This window comes from Tripterygium wilfordii, chromosome 4 (assembly GCF_013401445.1).
Source record: "Tripterygium wilfordii isolate XIE 37 chromosome 4, ASM1340144v1, whole genome shotgun sequence".
In the NCBI taxonomy this organism is placed as follows: domain Eukaryota; kingdom Viridiplantae; phylum Streptophyta; class Magnoliopsida; order Celastrales; family Celastraceae; genus Tripterygium; species Tripterygium wilfordii.
Window position 1 is genome coordinate 8,226,579 of NC_052235.1, and position 13,733 is coordinate 8,240,311.

General features: G+C 39.6%; 3 protein-coding genes across 3 annotated transcripts; 1 reads left to right on the top strand and 2 right to left on the bottom strand.

Moving 5' to 3' along the window:
• Positions 1-298: 298 nt before the first annotated feature.
• LOC119995938 (probable LRR receptor-like serine/threonine-protein kinase At1g34110) lies at positions 299-4,880 on the top strand. The gene is made up of 2 exons (XM_038842419.1): positions 299-3,743; positions 3,916-4,880. Exons 1-2 carry the CDS (start codon positions 890-892, stop codon positions 4,296-4,298), a joined length of 3,237 nt encoding a protein of 1,078 aa, XP_038698347.1. The 5' UTR covers positions 299-889; the 3' UTR covers positions 4,299-4,880.
• A 198-nt stretch (positions 4,881-5,078) lies between these two features.
• On the bottom strand, positions 5,079-8,394 carry LOC119995939. Its single transcript, XM_038842420.1, has 2 exons — positions 7,893-8,394; positions 5,079-5,476 (listed from the first exon to the last, which is right to left on the bottom strand). Exon 1 carries the CDS (start codon positions 8,356-8,358, stop codon positions 7,897-7,899), a length of 462 nt encoding a protein of 153 aa, XP_038698348.1. The 5' UTR covers positions 8,359-8,394; the 3' UTR covers positions 5,079-5,476; positions 7,893-7,896.
• Positions 8,395-9,675: 1,281 nt separating this feature from the next.
• On the bottom strand, positions 9,676-12,628 carry LOC119996054 (DEAD-box ATP-dependent RNA helicase 39-like). The gene is made up of 5 exons (XM_038842555.1): positions 12,070-12,628; positions 11,318-11,407; positions 11,030-11,218; positions 10,709-10,849; positions 9,676-10,552 (listed from the first exon to the last, which is right to left on the bottom strand). Exons 1-5 carry the CDS (start codon positions 12,601-12,603, stop codon positions 10,367-10,369), a joined length of 1,140 nt encoding a protein of 379 aa, XP_038698483.1. The 5' UTR covers positions 12,604-12,628; the 3' UTR covers positions 9,676-10,366.
• Between the last annotated feature and the right edge of the window lie 1,105 nt (positions 12,629-13,733).

Sequence of the window (13,733 nt, forward strand, 5' to 3'; positions counted from 1 at the left end):
ACCCCCCCCACGCCAGCCCCATCAATACTCTTTTTCTGATTCTATTTTGCATATTCAGTGCACAAGTGTCATTCATACTTTGATCCCTTAACAAAGGTTTTTGTTTTTTGAAAAAAAAAAACGGCGTTTAAGTTTAACACTATTAATGAGTCCATAGAGTACTTTGTATTTTCACCAATCGTCACCAATCGAGATGAGGTAAAAAAATTATGATGTCGTAAGGTGAGTTTTATTGACGAAAAAGTTTAACGTATCAATAAAAAATTGTAATGAGATGAGTTAGTATACAGTTTAGTGTTTGAATAAACAAAACTATGTTATGGTGGGGTTGGTTGGGCGGGTTCACAAATACCCTCCATGTGGTTGCAAAGCAACGGTTCAAATTCAACCCTCCCCCTGAACCCCATCCAAGCAAACCCTTGACCTTTGAGGGTATGCAGTGTAGTTGATAGGGTAGATACTGCCAAGTCATCTCAAGGACCAGTGGCGGCCAAATCTCTGTGTTACTACTATTTAAAAACCAAAATGCATGAGAGAGAGGGAGCAAAGAGAGCCTAAGCTAGGCCATCACCAGTACCACCACCACCAAGCATTGCACTTACTCTCACAGCCACCACTAACACCAACACTCTCAGCTGATAACTGTTCACCATACAAATCCATCTTCTACTAAGATTTTACGTGCAGGCCTTTTGATTCTCTTTTGTAATCTATGCTCTCCGTCCTTTTCTTTGGATCAAACATTTATGGGTTTCAATGTCCTGGTGTGAAACTTAAGCATCCTCACATGTATGTTGTCTCCTAAAGTGGACTTTCTCCTTCACCATCACTGTCACACACCATTGACATAAACCCCCCATTGATTCAATCAAAAACCTCCCATTCTTTCATGACTACTCGAATGGAGAAACCCATTACCTCCCAAGTGTCATTCTTTTTAACAACACTAGCTGTTGTTGTTGTGGTGAACTCTCTATCTCCAGATGGGGAAGCCCTTCTTTCTCTTCTCTCTGCAGCTGAACCTTCTTCCTCAATCCTCTCCTCATGGAATCCATCAAACCCAACACCATGTTCATGGAAAGGCATCACTTGCTCCCCACAAAACAGGGTAATCTCTCTGTCGCTCCCAAACAATTTCCTCAATCTCTCCTCTCTCCCTCCACAACTCTCCTCTCTCTCTTCCTTGCAACTCCTCAATCTATCCTCCACCAATGTCTCTGGCAACATTCCTCCTTCATTTGGACAACTAACCCATCTTCGCCTCCTCGATTTGTCCTCCAACTCTCTCTCTGGTCCCATCCCTCAAGAGCTTGGAAACCTCTCTTCACTCCAATTTCTTTACCTGAACTCTAATAAGTTTTCTGGTAGAATACCCCCACAACTTGCCAATCTTACTTCACTTCAAGTTCTTTGTCTGCAAGACAATGTGATTAATGGTTCAATACCTTCACAACTGGGTTCTCTGGTCTCCCTGCAACAACTTAGGGTTGGGGGAAACCCTTATCTGACTGGAGAGCTACCATCACAATTGGGATTACTTGCTAATCTCACAACATTTGGAGCCGCGGCCACGGGTCTTTCGGGAGTGATACCGCCTACAATTGGTAACTTGGTTAATCTGCAAACACTGGCAATTTATGATACTGAAATATTTGACTTAATACCTCCTGAGCTTGGGTTGTGTTTAGAGTTGAGTAATTTGTATTTGCACATGAACAAGCTCACTGGTTCAATCCCTCCTGAATTGGGTAAACTGCAAAAGCTTACTAGTTTACTTTTATGGGGGAATGAGCTCTCAGGGCCAATCCCGCCCAAGCTTTCGAATTGTTCATCACTTGTTGTGCTTGATGTGTCTGCTAACAATCTCTCTGGTGAAATACCTGGTGACTTGGGAAAACTAGTAGAACTTGAACAGCTTCACTTGTCCGATAACTCGTTTACGGGTAGGATTCCGTGGCAGTTGAGTGAGTGTAGTAGCCTAACTACTCTTCAACTTGATAAGAATCAATTTTCAGGCTCAATCCCATGGGAGGTTGGAAAATTGAAATATTTGCAGAGTTTATTCTTGTGGGGTAATTCAGTGTCCGGAACTATACCAGCATCGTTTGGCAACTGCACTGAGCTATACGCGCTTGATCTTTCGAGGAACAAGCTCACGGGTTCAATCCCAGAAGAGATTTTCAGTTTGAAGAAACTCAGCAAGCTGTTGCTACTTGGGAACTCATTATCAGGAGGCCTACCGCGAAGTGTTGCGAATTGTGAGTCACTGGTAAGGTTGAGGCTTGGGGAAAACCAGCTTTCTGGGAAGATACCTAAGGAGATAGGCCAATTGCAGAACCTTGTTTTTCTAGACTTGTACATGAACCATTTCTCGGGCAGTCTTCCTTTGGAAATTGCAAATATCACAGTTCTCGAGCTATTGGACGTGCACAATAACTATATAACTGGACAGATACCATCTCAGTTGGGGGAGCTAGTGAACTTGGAGCAGCTTGATCTCAGCCGAAACAGTTTTACTGGACAAATTCCTTGGAGCTTTGGGAACTTGAGCTATTTGAACAAGCTCATTCTCAACAACAATCTGTTGACAGGCACGATTCCAAAATCGTTTCGGAACTTGCAGAAGCTAACACTGCTTGATTTGAGTTATAACAGCCTCTCTGGTCCAATCCCACCTGAAATTGGTTATGTGACGAGCTTGACAATTAGTTTGGACTTGAGCTTCAATGGGTTCACTGGACAACTCCCAAAGACAATGTCTAGTTTGACACAATTACAATCCCTGGACCTTTCACACAATATGCTTTATGGTAGAATTGAAGTTCTTGGCTCACTCACTAGTCTTGCTTCTCTGAATGTCTCTTACAATAACTTTTCAGGCCCGATCCCTGTAACGCCATTCTTTCGTACAGTAACTTCGACTTCATACCTTCAGAATACAAATCTTTGTGAATCCACTGATGGGTCTACTTGCTCTTCGAAGCTGGCTAGGAAAAACGGATTAAAATCTGCCGGGACCGTAGCATTGATTTCGGTGATTTTGGCCTCATTGACCATAGCAGTTCTGGTTTCATGGACTGTCATTATGCGGAACCACAGGCATATGGTGGAGAAATCTTCAGCTAAGTCGTCCTTGTCCTCAGCATCGGGGGTTGAAGATTTCTCTTATCCGTGGACTTTCATTCCGTTTCAAAAGCTCAACTTGACCATTGATAACATCTTGGAGTGCCTGAAAGACGAAAACGTGATAGGCAAAGGCTGTTCTGGGGTTGTCTACAAGGTGGAAACACCTAATGGGGAGTTAATAGCAGTGAAGAAGCTCTGGAAAATGACACGAGACGAAGAGCCAGTGGACTCCTTCGCTGCAGAAATCCAAATTCTCGGACACATCAGGCACCGGAATATTGTGAAGCTCCTCGGCTATTGTTCTAATAAAAGTGTGAAGCTCCTTCTGTACAACTACATTTCCAACGGTAATCTCCAGCAGCTCTTGCAAAGCAACAGGAATTTGGATTGGGAAACTAGGTACAAGATTGCCGTTGGATCGGCTCAAGGTCTGGCTTACCTTCATCATGATTGTGTGCCTGCAATTCTTCACAGAGATGTCAAGTGCAATAACATACTTCTAGATTCCATGCACGAGGCCTATTTGGCAGATTTCGGTCTTGCCAAACTGATGAACTCTCAAAATTATCATCATGCAATGTCCAGAGTAGCCGGATCTTACGGATATATTGCCCCAGGCAAGTATACATAGTGTTCATATCCTCTTAAGTACAAAACTTTGATATTGCTTGTATATTTTTTAAAAGTTGTTACTGTGATTTAATTTTGTTCTTGGACAGTATAAGAATTTGGAGTTCTTGTATCTTAATGATGTTTTTTTCGCGACTTATAAGTTTACGATGAATGCAGAGTATGGATACACCATGAACATAACAGAAAAGAGCGATGTTTACAGCTACGGAGTAGTTCTACTGGAGATATTAAGTGGTCGTAGCGCTGTTGAGTCCCGGCTAGGGGATGGGCTGCACATAGTTGAGTGGGTGAAGAGGAAAATGAGGAGTTTTGAGCCTGCTGTATCAATATTGGATGGAAAGCTTCAAGGTTTGCCGGATCAAATGGTGCAAGAGATGCTTCAAACACTTGGGATTGCCATGTTTTGTGTTAACTCTTCACCGGCGGAGCGACCCAGCATGAAAGAAGTGGTGGCACTGTTGATGGAGGTTAAGAGCACACCAGAAGAATGGGGAAAGACTTCTCAACCACTAATAAAACAGTCTTCCAATCAGAGTTAGGACTTTGTTTTTTAAAATACTCCAGCATAAAGATCAGTGATTGTTTTCCTTTTCTGACCTCAGAATGGATGAAGGTGTTGTTGCTGGGTGTTGGATTTGTTGTACAGTAGTAGAGACAGCAACTTGGTTGATTTATTTCAAGTTTCTTTTAGTATGGTTCTCTCTCTCTTGAACTTTTAATTCCAGGTCTAGCATTGCACTATTATTCATACAAGATTCCTCCAAATTATGGCCCAATGTTTTCTTGGAATAATTTATACAAATAGAGTGCCCAGGCTCTGCTGTAATTAATGTGTTTTGAGGCTCAAAATTTTTTTTAAAAAAAAATCATAATTGTGTAGTATTTAACTTAATGAATCCAACCATGTGTTTTTTGTCCGAAATAAAAATCAAATTCAACATAAGAAATGCATAACAATTTTGGAATATTGGATATAAACCCAAAATATTCTATACATTTTCCTTGTTGAATTTGATTTTTGATTCAAACAAAAAATGTATGTTATATTTATAAAACCGATCAAAATACAAATATGATTTTTGAAAAAAAAAAAACACTCCAAAATGGGGTTACAGCAGAGCCCGGACATCCTCAAATTGAGGTTCCACAAGACATTTATGTCTTGCAAAATCAAAATGGAGCCTACAAGAAGTGAACAGATTCATTCTCATTTGCTAGAGGAGAAAAAAGGGGGAAACAACATGTTGGATGCAGGGGCGTAGGAGGCAAAGGACAAAGAGGCCATGCCTCTCACATGTCTTGAGCCGACAAAACATATGTTTCACTTCACTTGGACTTCCTTTTTGTTTGTCACAAATGCTTCACTTGGTCCATACATCTATCATCTATGATCTATCACTTCTAACATCTTTCAGAAAAAAAAAACATAGAAACATTAGTGGTCTACCATAAACTTCCTCTTTTTGGTTCTTACATGGCCGACTCAGTCATTCAACACAGCCACACAGGTCCCATGCCTTAAAAGTCATAACAATCCATCAAAACAATCCAAAAGAGAAGAGAAAGGCAGAGCACCTTTTGTCTTGTACTTCTGTTGGAGATTCATAACTCTACATGGAGGGATTGGGAATTCAAGATAAAAGCAGAATTACTGTGCGTTTTTGGCGTTTCTACATACACCAAATGCAGGTTTGAGAGTAGTTGTCCGTTCAATTGCCTGTGATGACAAAAGAGCACTTACCCAATTAACATCAAAACAGTCTACAGATCAAAGAAGGATATATACACATTATAATCTCACAAGAACCCTATACAATGGAATATCATAATATCTGAGCGCTGATGCTCCTTATATAATTCCATCCAGTGGTTTTTTTGGCTGCAACATTCATAGAAAATCGACATGGACATACATCTCATAAATTGGAAGTTCATTACTGTTATTTCTTCCTAACAAAATGGTAGCCTCCACATTGAGAACAATAAAAACCTACAATGGGAGCAGCAGCATGGAACTTCCCATTAACTTTGGGAAGAATATTTCTATCAACTTTGCTTCGTAACCAAATCGTCTCTCAACTCAAAAGTAATAATCACACATTTCCAACATTATTTCAGTTCACTATGTAACAATGTTCTTGAGGCTATAAGTCTTGCCACTGTGTAATCTCGAGTGTGCAGCAATAGCTACATGCAGATCACGTAAAAGCAATGTTAAGTAGGAACATTAGGCAACATGGATTCAGCCAGAAGACTAGTAGGATCTTATGATGACTTGTTGAGATCACTGACCTATAGATAGGATTGTTGAGATTCTCAGAGCATGTCTTGCGAAATATAGTATCAGAAACCATATTTCCAAATGTCCAAAAATTTACAACAAAATGAACTAACCCAACTGCGACAAATTCTGCTGTTATGATAAGAGATCATTTGTAGACTAAAGTTACCAAGTCCAAATATCTTTATTCAATTCAAACAGTAAGGAGGTGAAATCAGAAGCAATTTCGTATAATTCAAAATAGATGAAGTTAAGAACTTTATCCAATAGTCATAATTCAAAGTCCTTTCTTTCACACGTTTAAACCTTGCAACCCACAAGTAAAATTCTAGAACTGGAATCCATATATAAAGCCATGAAGCATGAGTCATTTTGTTCAAAGAACACAGAATTACAATTGCTTAGAGTAATGTGATTTAGATGGGAGCTTACTTGAGTCTACCAATGAAAACAACTGACAACAGCAAGTCAAATGAATCAAGAAGCATTACATGCTTTTTAAATGCAGTCTCGATGTACTATCATTCCCTCCATATACCGCACAAAATAACTGTTAAAGAAACACATCTACAGAAAATAACCCACACAGTATATTGTGATTTTATGAGGCAACATATGAGTTATTTAGCTTCAGAGATCTTCATAGCATTAAAAGTTACCAGTGTCGCTGTGAGCCAACAAGTAATTAAAATCATATGGAGAAGAACATAAGCTCGGATGACGGAATCACTACATTCAAATCTACCATATGATATGAAGGGAAAATTTATGATAAAATAGCCTAGCTAAAAAGAAGTCTCTCCAATTCTTCCTAAATCTTATGAATTCCCTGATTGGATACTATGTTGTTATGGTAACTTTAAATCATTGCCCCAAACTCAGTTTACGCTTCACAAAGTTGTCACTACATCAGCTGAGAGACAAAAGTGTATCACTAAGGTGAATTATGATGCCAACAGCTGGAGTCTAACAATTAGGATTTAGGAGCAAGAAGGAGCGAACATGAGAGATTCTTTAGCAACTACTCTAGCACTAAAAAGGTCCACAATAACTAAATATCTTGAATACTTGAAAAAAATTGTGACCATAGAGTCATTGGCCCTATAACAATTTGAATTTCAAGTCTTACTGCTCTTTGGGACATAGAGCACGGAGGATTGACGATTTAGGCTAATTTGTATGAGAAATATCGGGGGCTGTTAAAACATAGTTGTTAACCTATTGGTCAGCAAAGACCGGGAAATTGAAGATCATGGATGATTATAGCAATAAATAGATACAACTGAGTTATAATATAATTGACATTTGGCAATCATGAGCCTCCTGACCATGGTTTCGGGCTCTCTCAAAGTGCCTATAATTTTTAAGAATATGAAAGTTTTCAGATTTTTCCAACTTAATGTAAATTTAAAATGAACCTCAAATCAATACAATTTCACGGACATCAAAGACCAAGTTATCATTCTGCAGAGACCAATGCTATCTTGTAGTTCATCTGCCGACAATTGATATAACTACTAATGCATTCAAGCAACAATTTAAATTAAGATACTGTGGTAAATGGTAACTGGTAAGGTTCTTTCATGAAGAATACAATTAAAAAAAAATCCAGCATATATATCATCCACTCACATGGAATTTCAGAATCATAAAATTGTAGACTAGAAAGTAATACAATTTTCATAATTGGCATAATCAAAATCCTCCAATTTCAAGAGCATATCATCACTTATTAATCAATGACCCACAACACATATATAACCACCTCCATCAATAACATCTAATCTCTAGAACTGGAGTAAAATGTCCTAGAGAAACAACAACAATTAGAGAAAGACCGATTCCCACCAACCTGATCAATCATCCAACTGCTTATTCTCAGCCTTTAACTGCTCAATCTTGAGCCCCATCGATCGCTGCAATGCCGCCCTTTCGCTCTCAGGCAGCTTGCCTAGGAGCCCCTCAAACATATCGACGACTTCCTTCACCGCAGCCCGCGCGCATTCTGCTTCTTCATCGAAATAGACGGTCTCTTTCGACTCCATAGCCATCTCAATCTCCTCTCTTGCCTCCGCAAACTTAAGGTTTATCATGTCCACTTCCCTGTCAACATCCACCTCCGACGCTGAGTGAGTAGAGTATGTTATCGAGTGAATCGGGAACTGTAATTGCAATTTCGGAACAGTTCGGTGTAGGAAACAGAGGAATTGCGAGGCCGGTGTATGACGAAACGAGGGCCTCGCAGACGGGACCGAGTCAGTAACTCGGCTAGCTAGAACCGAGTGCCTCGAGAGCAATCTGTAGGATCGTCGATACATCGTTCTCGCTCTCCACGCTCAAGAAAGCAAACCAGGCTCGATTATCTTGACTAACAAAGAAGTAGGCCCATAAAGTGGATTGGGCCTCATTTAATCTAAAATTGCTACTGAAGCCTTCCTTAGGCCCAAACAAAGCATGTGATATTGTGATGTTAGCAATCTTAGAGCAGTAATGTTAGGTAGCCAAACTTTTGATAGTACAAACGAGTTCAAGTTTTTTAAACGAAATTTTAAAACATTTTAACTCATAAAATACATGTTGGATTTTTAAAAAAAATTACACATTCGGAATCAAAACTTTTTCTAGCAAAATTCATTGTCGATGAGTTTTATTGTGTGAATCTTAATTTCATTATTTTTTTTCAATGGAACTTTAAAAACAATGGATTCAACTAAAATAAATTCTAGACTGTGCTTTAAAAAATAATGAAATCTATATTAAAACAATAAACCTTGTACAATGAATTCTGGGATAAAAGAGTGAAATAAAGCTATTTCATTGATTAAATCAATGGAATCTTATTGAGGTACATGTCATTTTCAATCTTAGAGATTTTCATGTTTTTTATCCCAGTTATCCCAAATGTTTGTTTGTCCCCGCTATCCCAAATGATGAGATATGATACGCACACCATTTGATACGGATTATATGGGATTGTGGGGTCTACGATTTCACATGTATCATATGCAGTCAAGCATTTGGGTAGTTAAAAAAAAAAAAAAAAAAACAACCATTGAGACGTAGCATTTTCGGACGTAGAATGTTCAATGTTACCCAAACAGAAAAGACAGAGTATGACTGAGTAGGTAACAACATATACACCAAGTCAATACTGCTACTTCAGAGTTTCAACTAATCCTCTGCAATTCTAACAAACCCATTGAGCAAACACATGATATGGGATTGCATATAAGCCCTCTCATGTCCTGAACAAGACTCATCATTTACTTTCCCATGGCTCTCCAGCTTCCACATATAACCACAACCCAAGCCGGCCTGACTGGAATGACGGTTCTCTTTTGTGCTTTTGCATTGTTCATGTGCGCTAAGCATTCGCGCAAGTGGCGTCGCTGGAGGGCTTGCTTTGATTCCTACGACCAGCACCATGTCGTACATCTAAACAATGAAGCTGTGATGGGAGGATTTGGTGGTGGGAATGGGGATGAAACCATGTTCAGCGGTGAACTTTGGCAGAAGAACATACTCATGGGCGGGAAGTGTCAGCTACCGGATTTCTCTGGCGTCATAATTTACGACTCTAATGGCAACGCTGTTGCGCCCTCCAAAACTCCTCGTCCCTTGCTCACCTGGAAATGACCAGATTTTGAAGCTACACATCAACCAGAATTGTCAGCTTTGTTCACTTTTCCAGTTGTTAAAAGAGCAATTATATCTTCCCAACAGCTTTCTCAAGCGCTTCACATGCATCTCTACTACAAAATAATATAATGTTACTATACTTGCATATCTACTCAATATTCCGTTCTAGGGGATCAAACCCTACTGCAGAGGACGCCTTCCATCCATTGATAATTTGTCAAAAGTGAACTCAGAACAAGTGTAAGAATTAGTTTCCTTCAACAAAAGGAAGAGCCTCAAAACCACCAATGCAAATAGGATTTTCTGGTCAATTGGCAGCATTAAACTAATAGTTATGATCTCATTCATTCCAAATGAGCTGAAACATACGATACTTGTAAATTTATCCACATATAGCAAATTTAGCAGCAAAAACCAAGCTGCATTTCATAGAAGCTGCCAAGCAATCTAAGGTAACAAGTAATTAATTAATTGCACAATTAATACGTAGTTTAACCTCAAACTGAAGTCAAATGCCAGAAAAGAACTTCAGTGATTTAAGTTCGGAGAGTTTTATAAACTTTTAAGACTAATTACTAATATAGCCTTAACATAAGGACCGTGATGGCACTAGTATAGGAATAACCATTGAGAGTTAAGAGCTGTGCCTCATTTTATCAGTACAGGGAGCCGAGATTAATAGAAGTGTCAAGTTTCCGATGCACATGAGTGTAAGGAATCCATAGCTTCAGCTACTCTCTTCTTCAGAGCATCTGGAGACTCGAGGAGATCAAATACCTCCATTTGCTCCATCTCCAATACTGCTGCAGCAACTTTTCCGGCATGATTGCGCTCAAGACTCTCCATAAGTCGAGATACCTCATCACCTAGCATCTGTAATTTTGAAAAATTTACAAGTTAATAACAGAAGCAAGTAATCGGAAATTATCACATTTTAATATTTTATATTGGGTATGTGGAGCATAATTAAAGACATGAATATTCATTATCAGCACATTGGAACAGAGCAGCTCCTTCATCTCTACCTACCTTTGATATTGTTGAAGTAATCAAAACAGTTTGCAGCCCGTGATTATTGCGCTTTAATGCATGTTTTCTCAACGGGGTTACCATTCTGTTAATTTCAGGACCAAAACCACGATTCAACATGGTGTCTGCCTCATCCAACACCTATCAACATATATCGTGAAACATTAAAAAATTTACTTGAGAACGCCAGAATATGCAATGTCTAGATTACTCTTTAGCCGTCTATACTGACAATGGTAAACACATTTAGAAATTACAATAACACTGAAAAGCTGTTACACCTGGATTTAACACTGAGATATGAGTATACAGTATACTGACCAGATATTTGACATCATCAAGAATCACACTTCCCTCCTCCATGAATTGAAGAACCTCACTAGGGGTTCCAACGAGCATACCAATAGGGGCATTGGACAATTCCTGTTGGGATCTTGATTGACTGGAACTGGTTTCTGTTCCAGGCTTCAACCGTGCATGATGGCTGATGAACTTCGCCATGTGAAAACCCTGCAAAGCCATCCAGAGATAATTGCATGGGTGCCAGTCCCATAGTTTGAACTTTGAAGCAAAAAATTCACACAGAAATACACAGAAGGTACCGAGGACCTCATCAGATTGCTCATCTGTAGTGCACAACACAATTGCCCGAGGATGCTTGGGCTTCATACGTGATAGTGTCTCATCCCGTTGCAAAAGCTACAGTTAAACAAAAATTTTGAATGTACACAGGATTGACAAATTCAAAGTTAAGGAAAGCTCAATGCATCCCACAAAAGCATAGGAACTACACATATGGGTGAAGTGAGGTAACAAAAAAAAACTCAGAGCATGTCAGTGCGAAAGAAATTTACAGTTAGCTCATTCATATGAAGAGGAGTCAAAATAAATTATTCGCAGTAAAATATGGTTTGCCAAGCATTTTAAGTTTAAACTACTAGACCAAACTTCAGCTACTCGTCACATTTCGGGCGTCTTCAATACTGATCAAAAGGAAAGTTTCAAGAAACAACTGGCATTTGTGAAGTGATAGATAAATCCAAATCCTAAGAGCAAACAAGCCACCCCAATTTAGTAGCAATTACACCCAATATAGCAGCACAATTGATACAAGCGGATGAACCACACATGTTGTCTGTCTGTGTTTACCCAAGATAAATGATAAATTACAGTAGTTCAGAAACAGATCATATATCATATACTAAGGCGAATAAATCCTGAAAACTCGAGAAAACCTTGAACGCAAACAAGACATCCCAAAACCGAAAAGAAACCCACTTTTAGATGAAGCCAGTTTGGACAGTTGACATGAAAAATGACAATAAAACAAATAAAAATTATGTTGTCTTCAATGTGGGTACCTGGACAAGGGGCAACAAATAAGCCAGAGACCTGCCAGGGCCAGAATCAGAACTCAAAACCAGGCACTTCCCTTCCAGAATAGCAGGGATTCCAACACACTGAATCTCAGAAGGAGCCGAAACACCCATCTCCAGCAGAGCCCCTATTAAACCCTCTCTCAACCCCAACTCTTCAAAACCCGACAGGACCTCCTCGGAGGGTCGTGCTCCCCTCTTATCATTCTGCAAACAATCCTCGCTCCTTCTCAGTACCCTCTCGGAGCTTGAACCTGAACTTGATAGTGGAGGTGTAGTTTGTGTTGGTCCAAGACGACCTTGGAGTTTTCTCTGCCTGAATTTCTCGAGAAGGCTTGAATCTCTCTTGGATTGCGGAGGTTGGTCTTTCTCATCTTTGGAGACTCCAGCACCGGTGCTGGTGCAAGTGGAGAGAGGCGCAAGTTTTGTAGAAGCATATACTTGTTCTGATACTTTCGTGGAAGTCACCAGTTTCTTGGAGAGGGAGAGGCAGAGGAGGGCTTTTCTGCCGCCTCTCATGGTCTTTGTTGTTGGAACTTCTAAAATTTATTTAAAAAATGTTTTAATAGACTTTCTTCAAATTTCTAAAATGCAGACAAAAAATAAATAAAATAACTACAAGAATTCTAGAATCATTCACAATGCAATGCAGTGATGCACACCCCCAAGGAAGGTCCGGGTTCTAAAAACCCGGTTATATCATCCGGTCGTACTGGTTGAACAAAAACTGATTATATCGGTCGGTCGTACTGATTGAACAGGAAATCTGAAGGGCCACCGATCCGCTTCAATTAAATACCACTAATATATCGGATCGGTCAAATATCGGTTCGATTAGCAATACACCGATCTACATATCGTTTGATCGATATAATTATCTTAAATTAGAAATTATTTATGGTAAATTGTTAATTGTTAATGTTTCAGTATAACATATTATTAATTATATTGATTCATTAGTTATTATTAAGTACTTTTTTTTAGAAGGCCATAGATCTAATTGTGTTAAGTTACCTAATAAATTGGGTAAATGAGGCCTGTAAACACTCGGAGCCATTATAAATATGGAATACATCCTAGAGGACTAAAAAAAAAGAACAAATTAAGAAAACACAAATACAAAAATGGACATCGCCAGGCTTTGTTGAACGACACCGTATTACACAACAACTGCAGAACGAGTCTGACTCCACCGGTCTACTCCAGGTAACAAAAACTAAACAGAAAAAAAAAAACACACACAGAGATTGCAACTTGGATTTACAACAAGGATTTTGGCTTGGCCAAACTTTCTCAGATCCGAAAATCTCATCATTAAAAATCTGAATATATGTTGCCGGAGCACCTGAAAAATCCTTATTCAATTACAAAAACATAACAAAATTAAACATATCTAGATGGAAAAAGGGCATATCTAACACATGAGAGGAGGAGAAGAGGGGAGGGGTTGGGAAAGAAAGGGAGAAGAGGAGGAGGAGGGAAGCGGGGAGAAGTTGGGAGAGGAGGAGAAGAGGGGAGAGGAGAGGCAGGGAAGAGCAAAGGGGTGGGGGAGGGGAGGGGAGGGGTTGGGAAAGAAAGGGAGAAGAGGAGGAGGAGGGAAGCGGGGAGAAGTTGGGAGAGGAGGAGAAGAGGGGAGAGGAGAGGCAGGG

Bases quoted from the DNA above. Each gene is read 5' to 3' on its own strand.
- LOC119995938 (XM_038842419.1), top strand. From the start codon at position 890: ATGACTACTCGAATGGAGAAACCCATTACCTCCCAAGTGTCATTCTTT. The intron at 3,744-3,915 runs GCAAGTATACAT...CGATGAATGCAG, and splicing joins TTACGGATATATTGCCCCAG to AGTATGGATACACCATGAAC.
- LOC119995939 (XM_038842420.1), bottom strand. From the start codon at position 8,358: ATGTATCGACGATCCTACAGATTGCTCTCGAGGCACTCGGTTCTAGCT.
- LOC119996054 (XM_038842555.1), bottom strand. From the start codon at position 12,603: ATGAGAGGCGGCAGAAAAGCCCTCCTCTGCCTCTCCCTCTCCAAGAAA. The intron at 10,850-11,029 runs GTCAGTATACTG...ATATGTTGATAG, and splicing joins TTGATGATGTCAAATATCTG to GTGTTGGATGAGGCAGACAC. The intron at 10,553-10,708 runs GTAGGTAGAGAT...TCAAAATTACAG, and splicing joins TTACTTCAACAATATCAAAG to ATGCTAGGTGATGAGGTATC.